Genomic DNA, 17080 nt, shown 5'->3' on the forward strand with positions numbered 1-17080 from the left:
AGAAGATTTGCTTTTGATTTTTACCCTTCTTTGAGTAATACATCTGGAAATGCTCAAGAGTTGTTTGCCATATTTGAGAGAACAGTCTGCAATGAAAGTATAGCCTTTTTAGAGGTGAGGTTCAAATTAACTAACATTGAGCCATAATGTAAGGAAGCATAATATTGTGAATTATTGTTTGGCAAATATAAGTAATGTCAGCATTAGCTGCTGAAGTAATTTGAAATGTACTACTTGCAGAAAACTAAGGAGATATGCTATACAAAACTTTCTCTGTAAGTTCTCTAAATGCAGTTAGAATGCTGTTTAATTTGTTCAGGAAGGGCTGTAAATTTTGTAAGTTTAAGCTTGATATGTTTCTAAGTTACATGATTAATATCTAACCCAAGTATGAAAGGAATATTTGGAGCTTGAAGGTGTAGGCATTGTCATACTTTTCTTAAAGCTAGAATTTTTAAAATACATATTTCTGTATGCATTTTTATTTCCAATCATACCTGCACAGTTTAAACTTCAGATTAAACTGAGTTTTCACAAATAGAATCATTGAGTAGTATAGTCAGTTGGTACTCTTAAAAAACAAAATGAAAACAAAACAACCAGAGGTAGAGGGGGTGTATTTGTTATTAGTCTTTTTTTTTTTTTTTCATGGCTTTTTAGAAGTGTATCATATAAATACATTAGAAATGTTTTGCTCTGAGGATATGTAACATTCCTATAAAGGTTAAATCAATAAAAATGATTTGGCCACATTCCTAAGAGTGCTTAGAACAGGTAGCCCGTTGTTTTAGGTACCCTTGAGTTTCTGGATCAGATCATTATGGCACAGCAAACTAGGCTAACTAATCCTGCTTGCTTCATGCAGATATTCTAGAAGATGCTATCAGTCCAAAAAAAAAAAAAAAAAAAAAAAAAAAGTCAGGCAGATTTTTCTCGGCTTCTAGAAAATTTCAAAACATCCTTGTACATCTTATCTCTTTCATGTCATATTTTGTATTCCCTAGTAAGTCATTTAAGGATTTTTTTTTTTTTTTTTGGTTACCAAAATGCTGAAGAATCTTCTATAATTGATAAGAAGCAGGTATGTACGGGACAAGATGTAATACATAAGATTTTGAAGTCAATTTTAAATGAATGGTAATTTAAAAATTAATAAAGTATGTAATTCCACAGCAGCCAAATTTAGGAGTTTAGATATTTTTAGTCTTATGGGTATATAAGAAAATGCAGTAATTATTCAGAGATGATCATTTTGTTGTTTTGAGAAGCTAAAAATGCCAGCATGAAAATTTCGAAGTATGGTTTTGTAATTTGTTGGAAAAATTTGTGTTTGTATGCACTTAAAATATACCTTGTGTAGAAGCAGCTGCTGAATGTTCTTCTTGCAATAGTAAAACTCCATTTTATGTATTTGATTTTCAAATGTACTTTAGTGTTTTCCTGTTTATTTTTTTCTGCATATGATGGTTTTAAGACTAACCTATTTTAGAATTAACTGTTTTAAAAATGTTGTCCTCTATCCCAGCTAATAGTTATTAGTAGTATTAATTGATTTATTTCTAAGATGTATAGGAAGCAGAATTTTAAGATAGAACAATTTTAGAAGTTAAAGTAGGGGTAATAATTACTAGTGACGATTATTTATATTTTCTAACTAAAAAATTGGACTCATTCTCAATTAGTTATACTAAGAAAGTCTTTTACTATGCATTGTTTATGTACCTTGATAATGTTTTGACTGTTGATCCTTAAAAAAATAAAACTTTATATTACATCACATTTTATTGTATACACAAAAATCATATTCATGGAAGCACATTTTCTTTAATATTTAGTATTTGAATGATAGAAACTAGAGAATAGAATTAAATTATTTCCTCATAAGGTATTTTGCATATATATAGATATAATTCCTGTTTGAACTTTTTAACATTCATAATAACAAACTTAGATTTTTATAATAATATTAATTAAAAGTATATTGCTTTATACATATAGATTACTATATTAAAAAAATCAGACAAAAATAATTTATGGAAAAAATGAAAGCAGAAATTTCAGTCCAGTTTATAATCATCATGCAACCATGTGACTTTACATGTTTTCTAGAATATTTGAAAAATGATTAGAAATATCAATTTATCTTTTTTATGTAGTCATATTAAAGACAACAAGAAGGACTTTTATTTGTTTGTTTGTTTTTTTGTCTTTTAAAACTTGGGTTTGCTTTTGTGAATAGAAAGAAGATTATCTTCCCTTTAATATTAAAGTATGCTAACACTTGTTTAACACTTACTCTATGCAAAGAAGTTTAATGAGCTCCCCTGATTTACCCTATCAAGCTGTAATTGACATTTTAAAATTAAGTTGATATTATCAATAAACATGTCACTAAAAGTATTAGTCTATGTCTTCTAAATTTTTAAACGGCTGGATTTAGTTTTAAAAGCTGGGAAAAATGTGACTATTTTTGTTTGTTCTAGCCACCTTTATAGAACAATAATGCTAACAAGTCATGCTACAAGACGGTTTAGAAAGGTGGCATTAAGGTGTTATGAACAGGAGACAAAGAGAGCAAGAGTGTGTGTATGTGCACGTGCATACAACTTAGAAAATTTGTATGCCTTTTATATTTTTGAAAACTATGACTGGGAAGTTCATAGAAATTTAAGAATAACTTAAGATTACTTTCTTTTGTAAAGTAAATAGCAGCATTTTTACTATTAGAAAGTTGCTATTTTTAGGTCATTTCCTCATGGAAAAATCTTAAAAAATTTCATATTTCAATGCTGGATATTTAAGTTTTTTAACATTCAATTCAATAGGGATGGTATGTCACAATATTGCAGTTGTTACTTTTTTAGGAAAGCATTTTTTCAAAAATTTATATTATCAAGATAAAAGTTAACATATTACTAGTAGATTTATAGTTGAGATACATGCTTATGAAATAAAGCTGAAATTTTACTCTTTCCCCATAATATTTTTGCTATTTCTTAAGTATTTACATAAAACCATTTTTATAATGTAGTTATTTAAACTGATGAAAGAAATTTATTGAGTTCTGGACATCAAAGAGGCCATTTTCTAGGAACAAATTACTTCAAAATTAAATAAAAGCTACATAGGCTTTTTCGTAATGCATTGACATATTTTGTTGAACTGACTACCATGCACAGTGCAGTAAAAATTTAAAACCTGAGTTTACTAAATGTGTGTATCAGTTCTAGCATGTGTTCATGTTTTTACGTGCTGAATTATAGAGTAGTTAGCTTGTTAGAACTATAGTCAGGATGATCTGAGTTGGAACCTTATCTTAAACACTAGTTTGCTGTGTGACCATGGACTAGACATTTAATCTCTCAGCCTGTTCCTCATCTGTAAAAGGGAGTTAATAATAATTGACATCTATGGAGGACTTTAAAATTTTATATGAATTATCTCATTTGAGCCTCCCAATAACCCTGTGGAGCATATATTATAAATTTTGTTTTGTACATTTTATCATTGAAGAAACTCAGAGACTCTGTGTTCCATGTAAGTAGTACCTATTAAGAGGCTCAGATGAAAGTAATTTTCAAATTTTACAGCACTATGTATATTTAATTTATTCTTATTTAATAATATGTTCATTTTAAAGTAGATAGTTTTGAAAGACTTGATAAATTTGGGAAATTTCAGATGATTAGAGGAAATATAAAGGTTTTTTAAAAATAGTTAAAACAAACTATATATACATATATAGACACATATATAGATATAGATATAAACAGATTTTCACATGGCATCAGGATGTAAAAATAAATTTCAAATTTTTTATGACACATATCTGGAACCTGTGATGTTTTGTGTAGAAATATATAGAGGGAATACAAGTATAAAACATATCTGTTAAAAATCAAACTAGATTGGAACATAGAGCCAATATTATTAATAATTTTCATTAGATTCTTTATGTAGTCTGTCTTGTCAAATACAATAACTTATTTTATCTAAGATTTCCTTAATATATTGTCATTGTCATTACTGCCTCTTAGAGGGGAGATAATGCAATTGAATTTCATCATTTTACTTGTTAAAGAATGTATTTCCTAGTTAAGTTCCTAGTGAATATTTTCATGGTTCTCAAAGATGTAGTTAATTTATATAATTTAGATTTTATATATAATATACACACACACACACACACACGCCCACATACATGTGTTAAGGTATGAATAAAATTTTAAGCTAGAGTGATACACAGCAAGTTCAAGTTGAATATACTTGGCAAGATGTTTTATTTTAGCATATGAAGTATACTAGTATTACATTTATCCAAAAAAACCTCACATCATATGTCTTTTCAAAACAAAGTGTATGTGCTTTTTGTTGATTTTACTATTGATGGTCATTATGATTTTCGCAGTTTGTTTTTTTCCTGGAAAACAATAAAACATTATATGGCTGTCAACTTTTCTGTCTTTCTCTTTTACCAAACCACAAAGTGGATTTAGATGTTGGGTATCTGACCACAAAGGATAAGTAAACAATGGTTTGGCATATACTCATGGTTCACATAAATTCAGGAGAAAATGTAAATATATATCTCAAGACCTTGAATTTTTAACTTTTCCTTTTTCTATGAATAAATTTTGATGAGATTAGTTGGATGGTTCTAATAGACTAGCTTTTATTAATATTAACAATGTTCTAGCTGAAAAATGGAATATTCATTTCACTAAGTTTAAGAAGAAATTCTTTGTAAGAAAAAGGCTTTTTCTCTTGAAATTAAAGATTATTGTTAAGAACTACATATCAAATAAACACAAATACTTATTAGAGATAAGATAGCCTTTAAAATTTTGGCAAAAATATTCATATATACCTTTTTTAATAGAATAATTGTATCTTGAAAAAATTTTCAAGTCAGAGTACTAAAAAGGATATTTAAAACTTGATGTTAAATATAGTTACTTTTAAATATAACATATCTAAAAGACACAAACATCTGAGGTTGTTTCTTAGACATTTATTTGCCATAATTTAAATGTCAAAATCATCTTGCCAAAATAAATTACTATGTTGGTTGTCTCTTTGAAACAGCTACTATCATAGGTAAGATATTTGGTTGTATGAGGGAAGTTAACTACTTGTGCTAATGAGAATTTAAAAATACATACAGTATTGAAAACTGCTGGGTAAATAACCATTTTAAAAAATTGAATAGTCAGGTAAACAGGAGTAAGTATATTTCATAAACAGGAGTAAGTATATTTCATTAAAATGCATGTGTATAGGCATCTACTTCAAAATATATTAAAGTGATTACACTTATTTATAAAAAGAGAATACTTTTATGAAAGGTAATTTTAATATCTTCATTGAAAATGAACACATGAGGTATTTGATATCCTGCTTAAATTTCTTCTACCATTCTATCCTTCATTTCCTCATCCTTCAGTATAAGCAGTGTAAAGAAAAAAAGAATATTAAATATTCTACACAGCATTAAAATAAATAACTATTCTCTCAATAAATTTTTAAAAAAGAATCAGATAGTAATGATGGGAGCATATATGCTTTATTTTGTGGGTATTTGTTCTTGAGGGGACAAAAATTGTCAATTTCCTTAACATGGAATAGTGTTTCCTCTTTATGTTTCATACTGTACTGCATCTATCATAATAAAGCAAGTGTTAATTCCTCCTAGGCCAATTGAAGATAATAATTTGTTTTTCAAATTATAACAGAATATAATCGTTATATATATTTTCAGCATATGAAATAAACGTACTTTTGTGTTTTCCATGAAATCTGAATTATTTAATATTTTAAGCTTTTTTTACACCCCTGAGGCATCTAAATTCTTTTTCTTTTTAAAAAAAAATTTTTTTTTAGTGTCTTGTAAACATTGTAGTTCATTGTAATTCTTGCTGATGTGCATTTGATTGCTTATTAGGAAAGGTGGAAGTATCCTATCTATAAGAAATGCTATAATATTAATTGCTGTAGGAAGAAAGAATAGTACATTTAAAATTCCTTATCATAAACCACAGCCTAAATAGGTATAGTATTGCTGACACAATAATACATTTTATACCTTTAATACTTAAAATTGTGTTCATATTAAAAAAATTAGGAAGTTTTAAAATGTCAGTGCTTCCAGAAAATACATTGTTTACTTGGGTCCTTGGGAATTTGACTCTTTAAGAAAAGTGAGACAAATGAATTATATATGTTTAATATATAATTCAGCTTGTCTAATAAATACATTTATTCCAAAGGCTATTTTTGTCAATGTTGCTCCTTAAAATTAATTACTTGGTTAAAAATGAAATCTCATAGCTTTTAAAGAAATTTTGCATTATTTTGTTATTTAGTTATTGGATTTGAATTTTTGCTACACATATTAGTGCAGCACGGAAGCTTCATATTTGTACAGTTTGGCAAGGAATTTGAGGTGTTACCCTGTTTTGACTTCTGTTTTCAAGTATGCACTGGTGCATCATTAATCATAGGAAATGCAAAAATAAATAATCCAGTCCCATTGGATTTTTCATGTGAATACTTACCTTTTCCTTTTTTTGTATATACAGTTGAGGTATTTAGGTAACCCCTAACCTTTTGCTTCAACAAAGAGGTACAGTATAAAAATATTACCACAGTTTTCATATGAGCAGCCCTTTTTAAGAAAACCTCTAGATGGATATTTATTGAAAAAAGAAAAGTTGTGATACATTAGCTCAGCCCCAATACTATATTTTAGACCACCAGTGTACAAAATTAAAAGCACATGAATTTTCAAGCACTAGAAAAGGTTTGTAATTGATTAGCGCTGCTTGAAAGAATTGAAGTGTAGTGAGTTTTGATTTGTGAATGGTTCTATTCAATAAAGATTAATCCTATGTGTTTGATAAAATCTTAGTGCCTCCAATAAGTTAGGTTTTTTTTTTTTTTTCTCTGCAGTTTATTTAACCATCAAATATTTCAGTGTACTTTTAACTAACTGGAACATTTTCTATCTTACTGAATTTTATTTTAGCATGACTGATTTAAACAAGTCAGACTGTCAGTGATTAGCTCAAAGGAAATACTTGAATAGATCAGTATTTTGTCTTTTTTAAAACAGTTATGTATTATGATGTAATCATGCATATTTTTGCCTTTTTTCATGTGTGTTAGAGACTATCATAAGCTACATACTAAGGTGAAGAAAATAGAATACTGCCCTTTAAAGTATATCTAGCAAGATCTTTTATAAATATATGAATTTATAAAATTTAGTTTAATTGTTACAATTAAAATACTTTATAGCGTAATCTCCTGGGAATTGTATTAATAAGCTATTTTCCCCTTCTTACTAGACCATGAACATGCATATTCACATTTTCACTTTTTTTTCTCTGAATTTTGAAATGTAATATTTTAATTAGCATGAAAGCTACGAAACTTTGTTAGTTGCAAAAATTTTAAACTAAAAAGTTATTTAGTGCATAGCGGAAGATGGACTGTTATAGTTATTTTGAAAATTAGCATTCACTTCCTTTAGTCCAATTATAGTCAGTTTAAAAAACCATATAATCTTTTAATCTTTTAAAGAGCTTCTTTTCAGAAATGTTATACATTAGAAGTATTGCTTTTAATCTTCTATCAACATTGTTCAAGTTAGCTATTGCATTTGTGTTTCTTATAAGTAGCTGATAGATTTTGAATAATGAGGTTCTGGACTAAATTTGAAATAAATGGCATACTTCCAGTTATCTGAAAGAGTGGTACTATCCATCCTGAAAACACTGTGCAACTTTTAAAACTTGAAATGACTCAACTGATTAGGCCTGTGGTATTGTATTGTCTTGAAAAAAGCATGAAATGCTTTCTTTACTAAGCTTAGGGCATACAATTCTTCACACACACACACACACTTGTCCCATTTACACATTTACATTTATACCTAACCTTCAATAATTCTTTTGGAATCTTAATTCATTGGAAAATTAAAAAAAAATCCAATAGCTGAAAACAAAACAAAGCCAAGTTATAGAACATGAAGGAGAACTTGTTTATAACATTTAATCCCTTCTAATCGTAAAAAAAAAACAAAAACACACACACACACACATATGTATACACACATTTTTATATAATCCTCTAAGTAATCCAATGGTACTTTTATCTTTTATTTTCATTGTTTTGAAAGTATTGAGTGTATACTTGAAATAAGATGAGGATATAATTATTGCCTCAAATGGTGAACAAAAGGATGGACAAAAGGACTTGCCTTTCAGTTAAAGTAAAACCTAATAAAAACCCCCAAATCTTTTTTTTCCCCTAATTTTCAAATGACAATACATGCCTACTTTTTTTTTTTTTTTGTTAAATCTTTAGATGCTGTCAATATTATATTAAAATGTTACACAAAATAGAATTAGGATAATGTTTACAACATGATATTTAATGCACTTTAAAAACTGATACTAAAATAAGTATATGAAGCAATATTGTTATTTATTAAATATTTATTGATCTCTTTTGGAATTAATAACAGGAAAAGTTCCCATTCATGTAAACTATATATTCCTTCCTATGAACCTGAGGATAATATGATCACTCTGAATTTTTAAACATTCATTATTATAAAAGTTTTCTGTTATGGAAATGTTAGCTTCTCAATATTTCAAAGGTTCATTTCCTATATCATCATTGTGAGATTTTTTTATATTATGACTCAGTAAATTTCCTTATGGACATGAATCATGCCAGAACTCAAAATTTTTTTTGAAACATAAAATGATTTTCCTTATTTTTTAAGATCAAGGTTTTTTTTTTTTTTTTTAAAGCAATTTATTTATCACTTGCTGACCTACACCAGGACTGATTCTTAAGTAGTAGCCAGTTAAAATGTGTGAAGTAGGAGGAGTAAAGGAAACTCCAATCATTAGTTATGTTACAAAGCAAAGTTAATCCAGGCACACACAGTGAAAAGATTTCTAGTATCTTTCCTTTCTTCATTTTCAAAGATAGAGGAGGGGGGACAGGGAAAGGGGGGAAACCAATTGTAAACTCTTCTTAGTTGGAACAACATGGACACCATAAAGAAAATCTTGTAAGTGTTTAGATATTTTATCAGACTGTCAGATGAAATAATTTGTAGACTTTATAATATCTCATCATGTCTGATTATAATTAAATGTTAATAAGGAGTTGACATTTTTACCACATCTTAAAGCTGAGCCTATCCAGTTATATGAACTACTTAAATGATATATTATCACAATTTTCAGTGTAATCCTTATGACACTTTATTTTACTTGAGAGTAAAAGATAATCACTTTGACAGATCTGAGAATTTAAGATTTTTAAGACAGTGTTCAGTGTTGGTTGCCTTTTGTAAATACCAATATACTTTGTATATAGTGCATGTATGTGGAGAGTTAAACATGTAGAGAATTATTTACATGTTTGCATGGAGAGTTTTTTTAAAAGACATCTGTGTTTACTGCTCTGAATATCTTAGCCAATATTTAGCAACATTCTGTTATACAGAGCTCTTAAAACTGCTACTATAATTCAAGCATTATTTTGTATGGATTTTCCTTTACAATCATACATCCCCATTATTTTTATGCAGTGTTGTAGACTATATACATGCTTTGATTATCCTTATATAAAACTAGAGAGTATCATTGTCAATATTTTCAGAGGCATTTTAATAAAAAGATGAATGCAGATTAATGATGATGACTAAACTGATAAATGTTAAGCAGGAGTTTGTTCCAAGTTTAAAGTATATTATAAATGTGGTTTCAGATCATACATTAGCAGAATATTTTTTGACAAAAATGCATTTCTTTTAAAAATTTTATCAAATATTGGATTTTGTCAGAAGTCAGATAATTCATACTCTCTTATTACCCTACTAGTGTTAGAAGTTAATCTTAGTTAAATGCTGTAGGTAATAGGTAAGTGTTCCAGTTTTATAATATCTTCTTTTCAATTCAGTAGCTCTAGACAACTTTTCATCTTGTTCTAAGAAGCTTCCCATCTTCTAGCTTCATCGTTATAAAGTGAATTAGATAAGTGACAAATGGGGTATGCCTATTGCCAAATGAAAAAATTTATAGTGATTATTTTTCTTTCGAGCTTTCCATGTAACAAACTACATTTCATAGTTACTTGATTTTTGTATCCTAATACATTATTTCTAAAACCAGATTTCTTACTTGAGAAGATCTTTTTACTTAACAGGTTCATATTTTGACGACAAGCAAAATTACTTTTAGAACTTAAAAATATTGTTAACACTTACCCCAAAAGAAGTTTTGCTGACATGGTGTTACAGTGCTGAAGAGGCTGTTTGATGCCATAGTCTCTCTTTTTTTTTCAGATAGGATTTGTACCCTCTGGTGTAAATACTGCTTGCAGCCTTAAACTGAAAATACAAACCATAGCCAAACCTTGTTTTAGTTTTACAGTATGCCTGAAGTGCATAGATTTTATATTTGTTTTTTTCTGTCAAGAAATTATGTAGCTGGCAATATGTGAAAAGCAAAGAAACAAAACAAAAAAGAGAATGAGCAAATATTTGAAGGACCTACTATTACTGCATAGACTGTGGTTAGAGAGCACTCACTGACTCTGTTGGTCTCGGTGGCTGGTAGTGACCTGCGGAGATTAACCATTTAAAAGCCAGAGCCTTCTTGCTGTCCTCCTGGAGAAAGTTTGCACCGCACTTGTGGTTCTGTGGTTGTTTGTGAGGCGAATGAAGCATTCACACAATCCAAAAAAGCAAAAGCTTTAAAACTCCTTTTTTTTTGCAAGCACTATTACTGGAGAGACAGAATCATGTGGTTTGTGACCTCACAGTACTCAAAGTAAAATGGGACTGCCTACCACTGTGGTTTTTTTCCTTTTCTTTTTCTTTCTTTTTTCCTTTTTTTTTTCTTTTGACAAAAGGTCTGTGGTAAGGCCCTTCCTGGCATCCAGAAGGATATAGCCTTTTAATTTTGTGACTCATGGGGATTTGGAGAGAGTACAAATGCTGAAGGAGCCCAAACTCCTGTACAGTAAAAGCATATGTAGAGCAGAACAATATTTCTGCTCTGCAATTCAGGTTTTTCCCCTCTTTTGCCTCTTCTCTTTAGTTCATTATTGTGTCTGTGGAAAAGTGAGCAAAATTGGCACAAGTGACTGTGTGAAATTCTGAACAACAGTGATGATTTACAATAATTTACATCTTTGGACTGTATCACGATCTAGGGTCTGCTTCATATTTGCTGGGTGGCTGGATTCCTTCTGTTTTTCTTTTTCTTCTTGTCTTCTTGTACTTATGAATCTGTAACTCATTGTAAGAAATTTTACCTTTTCTAAGGTCTGGTAGCAGACTTGCTGGGCTGTGTTTTGTGCTGTAATTGGCTGTCATGGAAGTGTTAGTCTAGGGATTCTTTTACAAATATTAAATCACGTCTGTCTAGCTTATGCATCATCAAGGCTATATGGCAGTTTCCTAAAAAGAAAATTAAATGTATTTGTGCATCTCTTTTTATGTGATGTATAGTATCTTATTTATAAGTTTTAAATATTTTTGCAGGTTATATAGATTGTAAAATTTAAATAAAATGAATAGGGAGAATATAATTGAATTTATTGTTAAATTTTTGATTGTTTATATTATTTTCTTTATGATATTAATGATTTTGACTGAAATGTAATTGGTTTAAACATTGCTTTATACAGCTTCATTCTACTATTAACTTTAATAGAATCTTTGATAATAAATCTTATATATATGTAAAATAAAACACTTATGTTGTCATTTAGATTATATAATACAGGATTTTTATAGGCTCAGGATGGAGTGGGTTAACAGAAGCTGTATTTTTTTTTGTTTATAATAGAGGCTTTGAAATAAATTACAAAATTCTGTGTGTAGTAAGGAATAATGCACACAGACAGTGTGTGTTAGTCGTCTCGATTTGCTAACTCTGATTCAGAACAAAATTGGAAACATCTTTGGGAAACTATCTCCTTTTTGCCCCTTTGGACATGTATGTGTAGAACTCATTTTCTTATTAGGATGATTATATATCATAGCCAGTGAATTTTATATTTATGAATAGGGCTTCCTGTTTTCATCAGTTGGGAGAGATGGGGTATTTTTCAGCAAAAATTGTAAAACTGAGCAGTCTAATTTTCTAGGCATTTTTCACCATTTATTGTTGCCACTCTGAATTTGCATGTCTCTAGTTGTTAGACTTCTTCCTAGTGTGATTTTAACTAAGAGTGGCGGAAAGTTAATGCTGAGAGTGGATGGAGATTCTGATCCTGCAGTTTTTAGGTGTATTATAGTGAATGGGGGTAAAGTCTGGGGAAATACATGTGAATATTATAATTAACTATAGCTAAATATATAATACATCTACTTACTCTTTCAGAGCAGATTTTTATCCAGTAAATCACCTTCAAGGTTATAAAGACATTCTTGAGATTTGTTCATGAAAATGTGATTTTGGCATTTCAAAGAACATTTTAAGTATTTAATGTAAGCAAGGTGCTGTGATATAGAAGATGTATTCAAAAACACAAAATGGAAAAATGTTACAATGGTTTTTATTTATATTTGTTTCCAAAGTTCTATTATTCTTTTCATAATAAACTAACAAAGTTAGGAAATCAGAAGCATTTTAAATTGTCTAAAGAAGGTTGTTTATGCCTATGTACTTGCTATATTTAAAAGGACAAAATTTTAATTTATCACAGTTATTTGCATAAAAAGAATAAAAGAAAACATTTAATTACCTTGTTAGTATAAACAAAGTATAGTAGAATAATCACTTAATCAACTTTTAGTGGTGATAAAAACCATTTTGAGGGTTTTGTCATAATTTGTGAATTTCTAATTGTATTTTTAACAGTTTTTGGCCATGCAATAATGGCATAATCTAGGGATTAAATTAAACTGTGTTGTGGCAAGTAAATTTTCTTTTAAAGCTCATTTCTATATCAGGATGGAATATTCTCTGCCATTATCATATAGCTTTAAACATTGACTTACTTTGGAACAAACAACAGCAAAAATACCCAAACCTTTGTCACCTTTGCTCTTTCCTCCATTGTCTTCCTCCGTTATCCTTTCCCACCATACATTTATAATGTAGACCCTTAAATTGATATATATAGTTTTCAGTCTTAAGACAACTTGTATGATCATTGAAAAATATAATTACCATGCTATGTGGTTGCTTGCATAATTTTCCTTGTAATAACCATCTAGTGTGCATTCTTCAGACTAATTCCATTACTGTTTATCAAAATCTAACAAATGCTTGTTAAATATTTGTTGAATATATATCTTTTTGATATGTCCTTTTTGTATGAGGCCCATCAAATTCTGCAAAAAATAAAAAGTAGCAAGATCTGCTTTAATATAGTTTGGGAACCTTGTGCTTATTGTATTTGCATGAACATGTTTTTTCTAAATTTTAAATATATATACATATATATATATATATATATATATATATATATATATATATATATATATATATATATATATTTCTTTTGTGATAAGTTTTTTTTCCCCATTGTGATAAGTTTTAAAATACGGCAACAATAATTATTTGTATATCTAACAATTAATAGCTTATTTCATTAGGAAAATTTTATTAAAGGTAATGATGAAGAGATGAATTTTGAAAAGTCACTGTGCAAATAAATCTCCAGATTGCAGATTTATGTCCATGAAGTATTATGTTTAAAATCAGAACTGAAAACCGCAGTTCAATTTTATTTAAAAAAACAACAAAAAACCTCTTCCTTTGGGAATATTTTGGTAACTGGTATGCTTAAGTAGCAAGTTTAGATCTACTGTATAAATTATATACTTTAATTTTACAGACATGAAATATAGCTTTAAATTTGAAGTAAATCACAAAAAAGTAAAGATGTTGGTGTCACTCTTCTATTCTCTTGAATCTGTTATTTGTTTTTGTCAGAATTAGCTGGTTTGCATTTTTCTTTTTAAAAAACAAAACATTTGGCAGTAATAGAATATTATGTATCATAATTAGCATTTAAGCTAACTATACCTATGTTTATTGCATTTTTAGCTATATTTTTGGTTGAACTAATTATCCCTATGAAAAGATACTATATTTTAATGCTGTTCTGTGACACTATGGGATATACAGTAAATTACTATGCCTCATGAGAACCTCCTGATCTTTTCTTTTAAAAAACTGAAAGCAATATCTAAAACGTATGATTTGGGAATTTTACAAATGGAAGCTTTTGTTTTAGTGAAACAAGCATTTATTTATTTGGTTAAAAACAAATATAAATCTAGGGTTTATCATTGTAATTTCTAAATTTATCATTTTTACATAGTTTGTATGCTAACATTTATATAGTATGATTTGATGTGTTCAGGTTTTTTTTTTTTTCCTCCTATACTATTTTATGCCATATAATAGTGACTAAATAATTCAGTTACTTATACATATTATTTAATCACTAAATATAAATATATTTTAATTTTAAAAGAATAGAAACAAAGAAGTATTCCATTTATCTTAAAACGTCATTGGACAGTAGGTCATTTTTGGAAACTTGATTGGATGGGCTGTCTTTCTTGCTTTGTTGGTCTTTGGTAAAAATAATAACTATAAGACTAAAATTTTATTTTATTAATGCAATTAGATTTATAGATGTATCACTTTATTCCCTCTCCAATTTTAAGTCACCTGTTTTTGCCCTTTCTCAGCTTTATTAAGTAGAAATTTTTACTATGTAGAATTTTAATAGTTTTTTAAGTACTGAACCATACTTCTTAAAGAGTGACTAAATTATAGGTGAACCTGACATTAATCCTCAGTAATAAGCAGTTAGCATGAATTTCTAATCGTTAGTAATTTTTTGCACTTCATTTTGCCTTAAAATATTAAGTCTTTTGTCAAATAGCATTAGAAAAGGACAAATTTTAATTAACACAAAGTATTTTCTTAGCATTCTAATGCTTAATATTGATGGTAGATACTTTTTATTGATTCACATATTTTATTTGTCAATTCATTAACACTTTATTGACCAAAACTTATTTTTATTTGACTTTTCTTCTGCCAATTATTAAATGTGCAGGATAGCTCAAAATTCTTGAAAATCGGTATGTAATCTATGCTGCTTACAATTAGAATAATTTTTACTACTTCTATAATTTTCTTTAACAGAAAAAAGAAGAAAACTTGCAGAAAATATGGGAAACTCTCATATAACAGCTGAGGATGTGGGTAGGCTTCAGCAGGAAACTACTACCCACAATGCAATGTTACATACACTACCACTTAATAAAATTTATTTCAAACATGCTACTGAAAAACCAAAGAAAATAATATCATAACTATGGTAGTTAGCATACTAAATATATGTAGGGAAAAGTGAAAGTAATATTTCTTTCTATAGCCTTTGTCCTTATTAACTTTAATAAACTGCATCTCTGGGCCCTGGAGCCTAGTTTTAACTCTGTCCTTTAGGGTCATGTTGTAGAGCTGTTTTTTTTTTTTTTGTTTGTTTGTTTTTGTTGTTGTTGAGATTGTCTTATGAGGTAGTTTTGGTACTTACTAAACCCTCTTGGATGGGATCCAAGAAGACATTGCATTTTTGTTTTTGTTTTTGTTTTTGTTTTTTTTTTTTTTTACTAAATTCTCTGTGGCAAGTTGTGTTATTGTGTGGTTCTGGTGTGGTTGAAACACTGTACTATATTTTATCATATTCATTGAGAAATGCTTGAATTTGGAAAGCTCTTGTTCCTTTAAATTTTTTTTTTTACGTTGATTTCTTGATAATTTGGGAGGCCATGAACTTCCACTGAGACTTAAATGTGTGTGTATTTGTCTATTATTCTTTGCTTAGTTTCTGCTTTTACTTATGTTTTAATTTACCTGTTTGCAGTTTCCAGTGAAAGAAGTTCTCTCCATTCTCCTTCCCAAGTCTCTCAAGAGACGTAATAATAGGCCAGAACGTTCCTTTTAAAAGGCAGCTAGAAAAGATAATATAGCACTTATTATAGCAGTTCAAAAAATTGGGTATAGCACATTTTCAAGTAGCTTCAATTTATACAATAAAACTTTATATACTGTTGATTTTTGACAACTTTGTGATTTGGTAGAATATGAATTTTAAAGGAGTTAAGTAAGCCCAATTTTTGAATTGTATATTGTATATGCATTTTATCAGGTGATCAAGAAAGAACTTTAAGACTGTGACTCCTTAAGCCATTCCACCATAAAAATTGAAAATGTTTTATTTGCATAGCGGCTACATTCTTTGCCTCTCATTGTTTTCAAATGAATGTGTATTAAGGATGATTCTCTTAACAGTAGAAATTTTTGAAGTATTTTCTTTAGTTTGAGAATGCTTATCAAGAACAGCTGTAGGACTATGGATCCTATCCATGGACTCATGGTGGTCTGTTGAACAACGTTCTTCAACTTTGACAGGTGAGACAGAGACTCTCCAGTGCCACTGCTTTTGGATGAATCTAGCTGTGGTTGGAGAAAGTCTTGCCAAAATATATGGGTGAGACCACACACAGCCTTTAAAATAGTTATTGTAAGCTTATTTTTAGGCAATATATATCTCGACAGTCCTTTTATTTGCATGCCAGTTTCATTTCTGCTTATAGGGTTTTTTTTTTTTTTTTTCATTTGTTTTAGTAATGGCAATTGCAGATTTAGATCTGTATTAACTCTTACACATTTTGCAGGAAATACCCTGCTTTCAGTCATAATCAAGCTTAAAAGATAGACACTTTAAAAATCAAGCAGTAATATACTGAATTCATAGTGTTGTGAGTTTGTCAGTGTTTTCGTTCAGTTAAAATGCTTATTTTCCAAATTAGTTCAACAATACAAAATTGTTGCAGATTAAAGAATTCAGGAGTAAGTTTCTTATATGTGTATCTTTAATTATATCACTTTTGAAATGTTTTGGGATGATCATTACTCTTTGACTATATGTATTTAAAAATATTACTAAAAGCAATCCTTGACATAGGAATTTTTTATAAAGTAACTAACATTGAAAGTGATTTACTGAAAAAGGTAAT

The 17080-nt window shown here is 28.8% G+C and overlaps 2 protein-coding genes across 7 annotated transcripts in view; one reads left to right on the forward strand and one right to left on the reverse strand.

Moving 5' to 3' along the window:
• Nucleotides 1–10361, reverse strand: part of RUNX2 (RUNX family transcription factor 2) — a 256627-nt gene extending 246266 nt beyond the window's left edge. The window contains exon 1 of the mRNA XM_074310757.1: nt 10289–10361. Coding sequence (XP_074166858.1) covers nt 10289–10346 — 58 coding nt within the window. The 5' untranslated portion in view covers nt 10347–10361. The remainder of the gene's footprint in view (nt 1–10288) is intronic.
• Nucleotides 1–17080, forward strand: part of SUPT3H (SPT3 homolog, SAGA and STAGA complex component) — a 592076-nt gene that overhangs the window by 46004 nt on the left and 528992 nt on the right. The gene's annotated exons all lie outside the window — the stretch shown is intronic.

This window comes from Sminthopsis crassicaudata, chromosome 4 (genome assembly GCF_048593235.1).
Source record: "Sminthopsis crassicaudata isolate SCR6 chromosome 4, ASM4859323v1, whole genome shotgun sequence".
NCBI classification, from domain to species: Eukaryota; Metazoa; Chordata; class Mammalia; order Dasyuromorphia; family Dasyuridae; genus Sminthopsis; species Sminthopsis crassicaudata.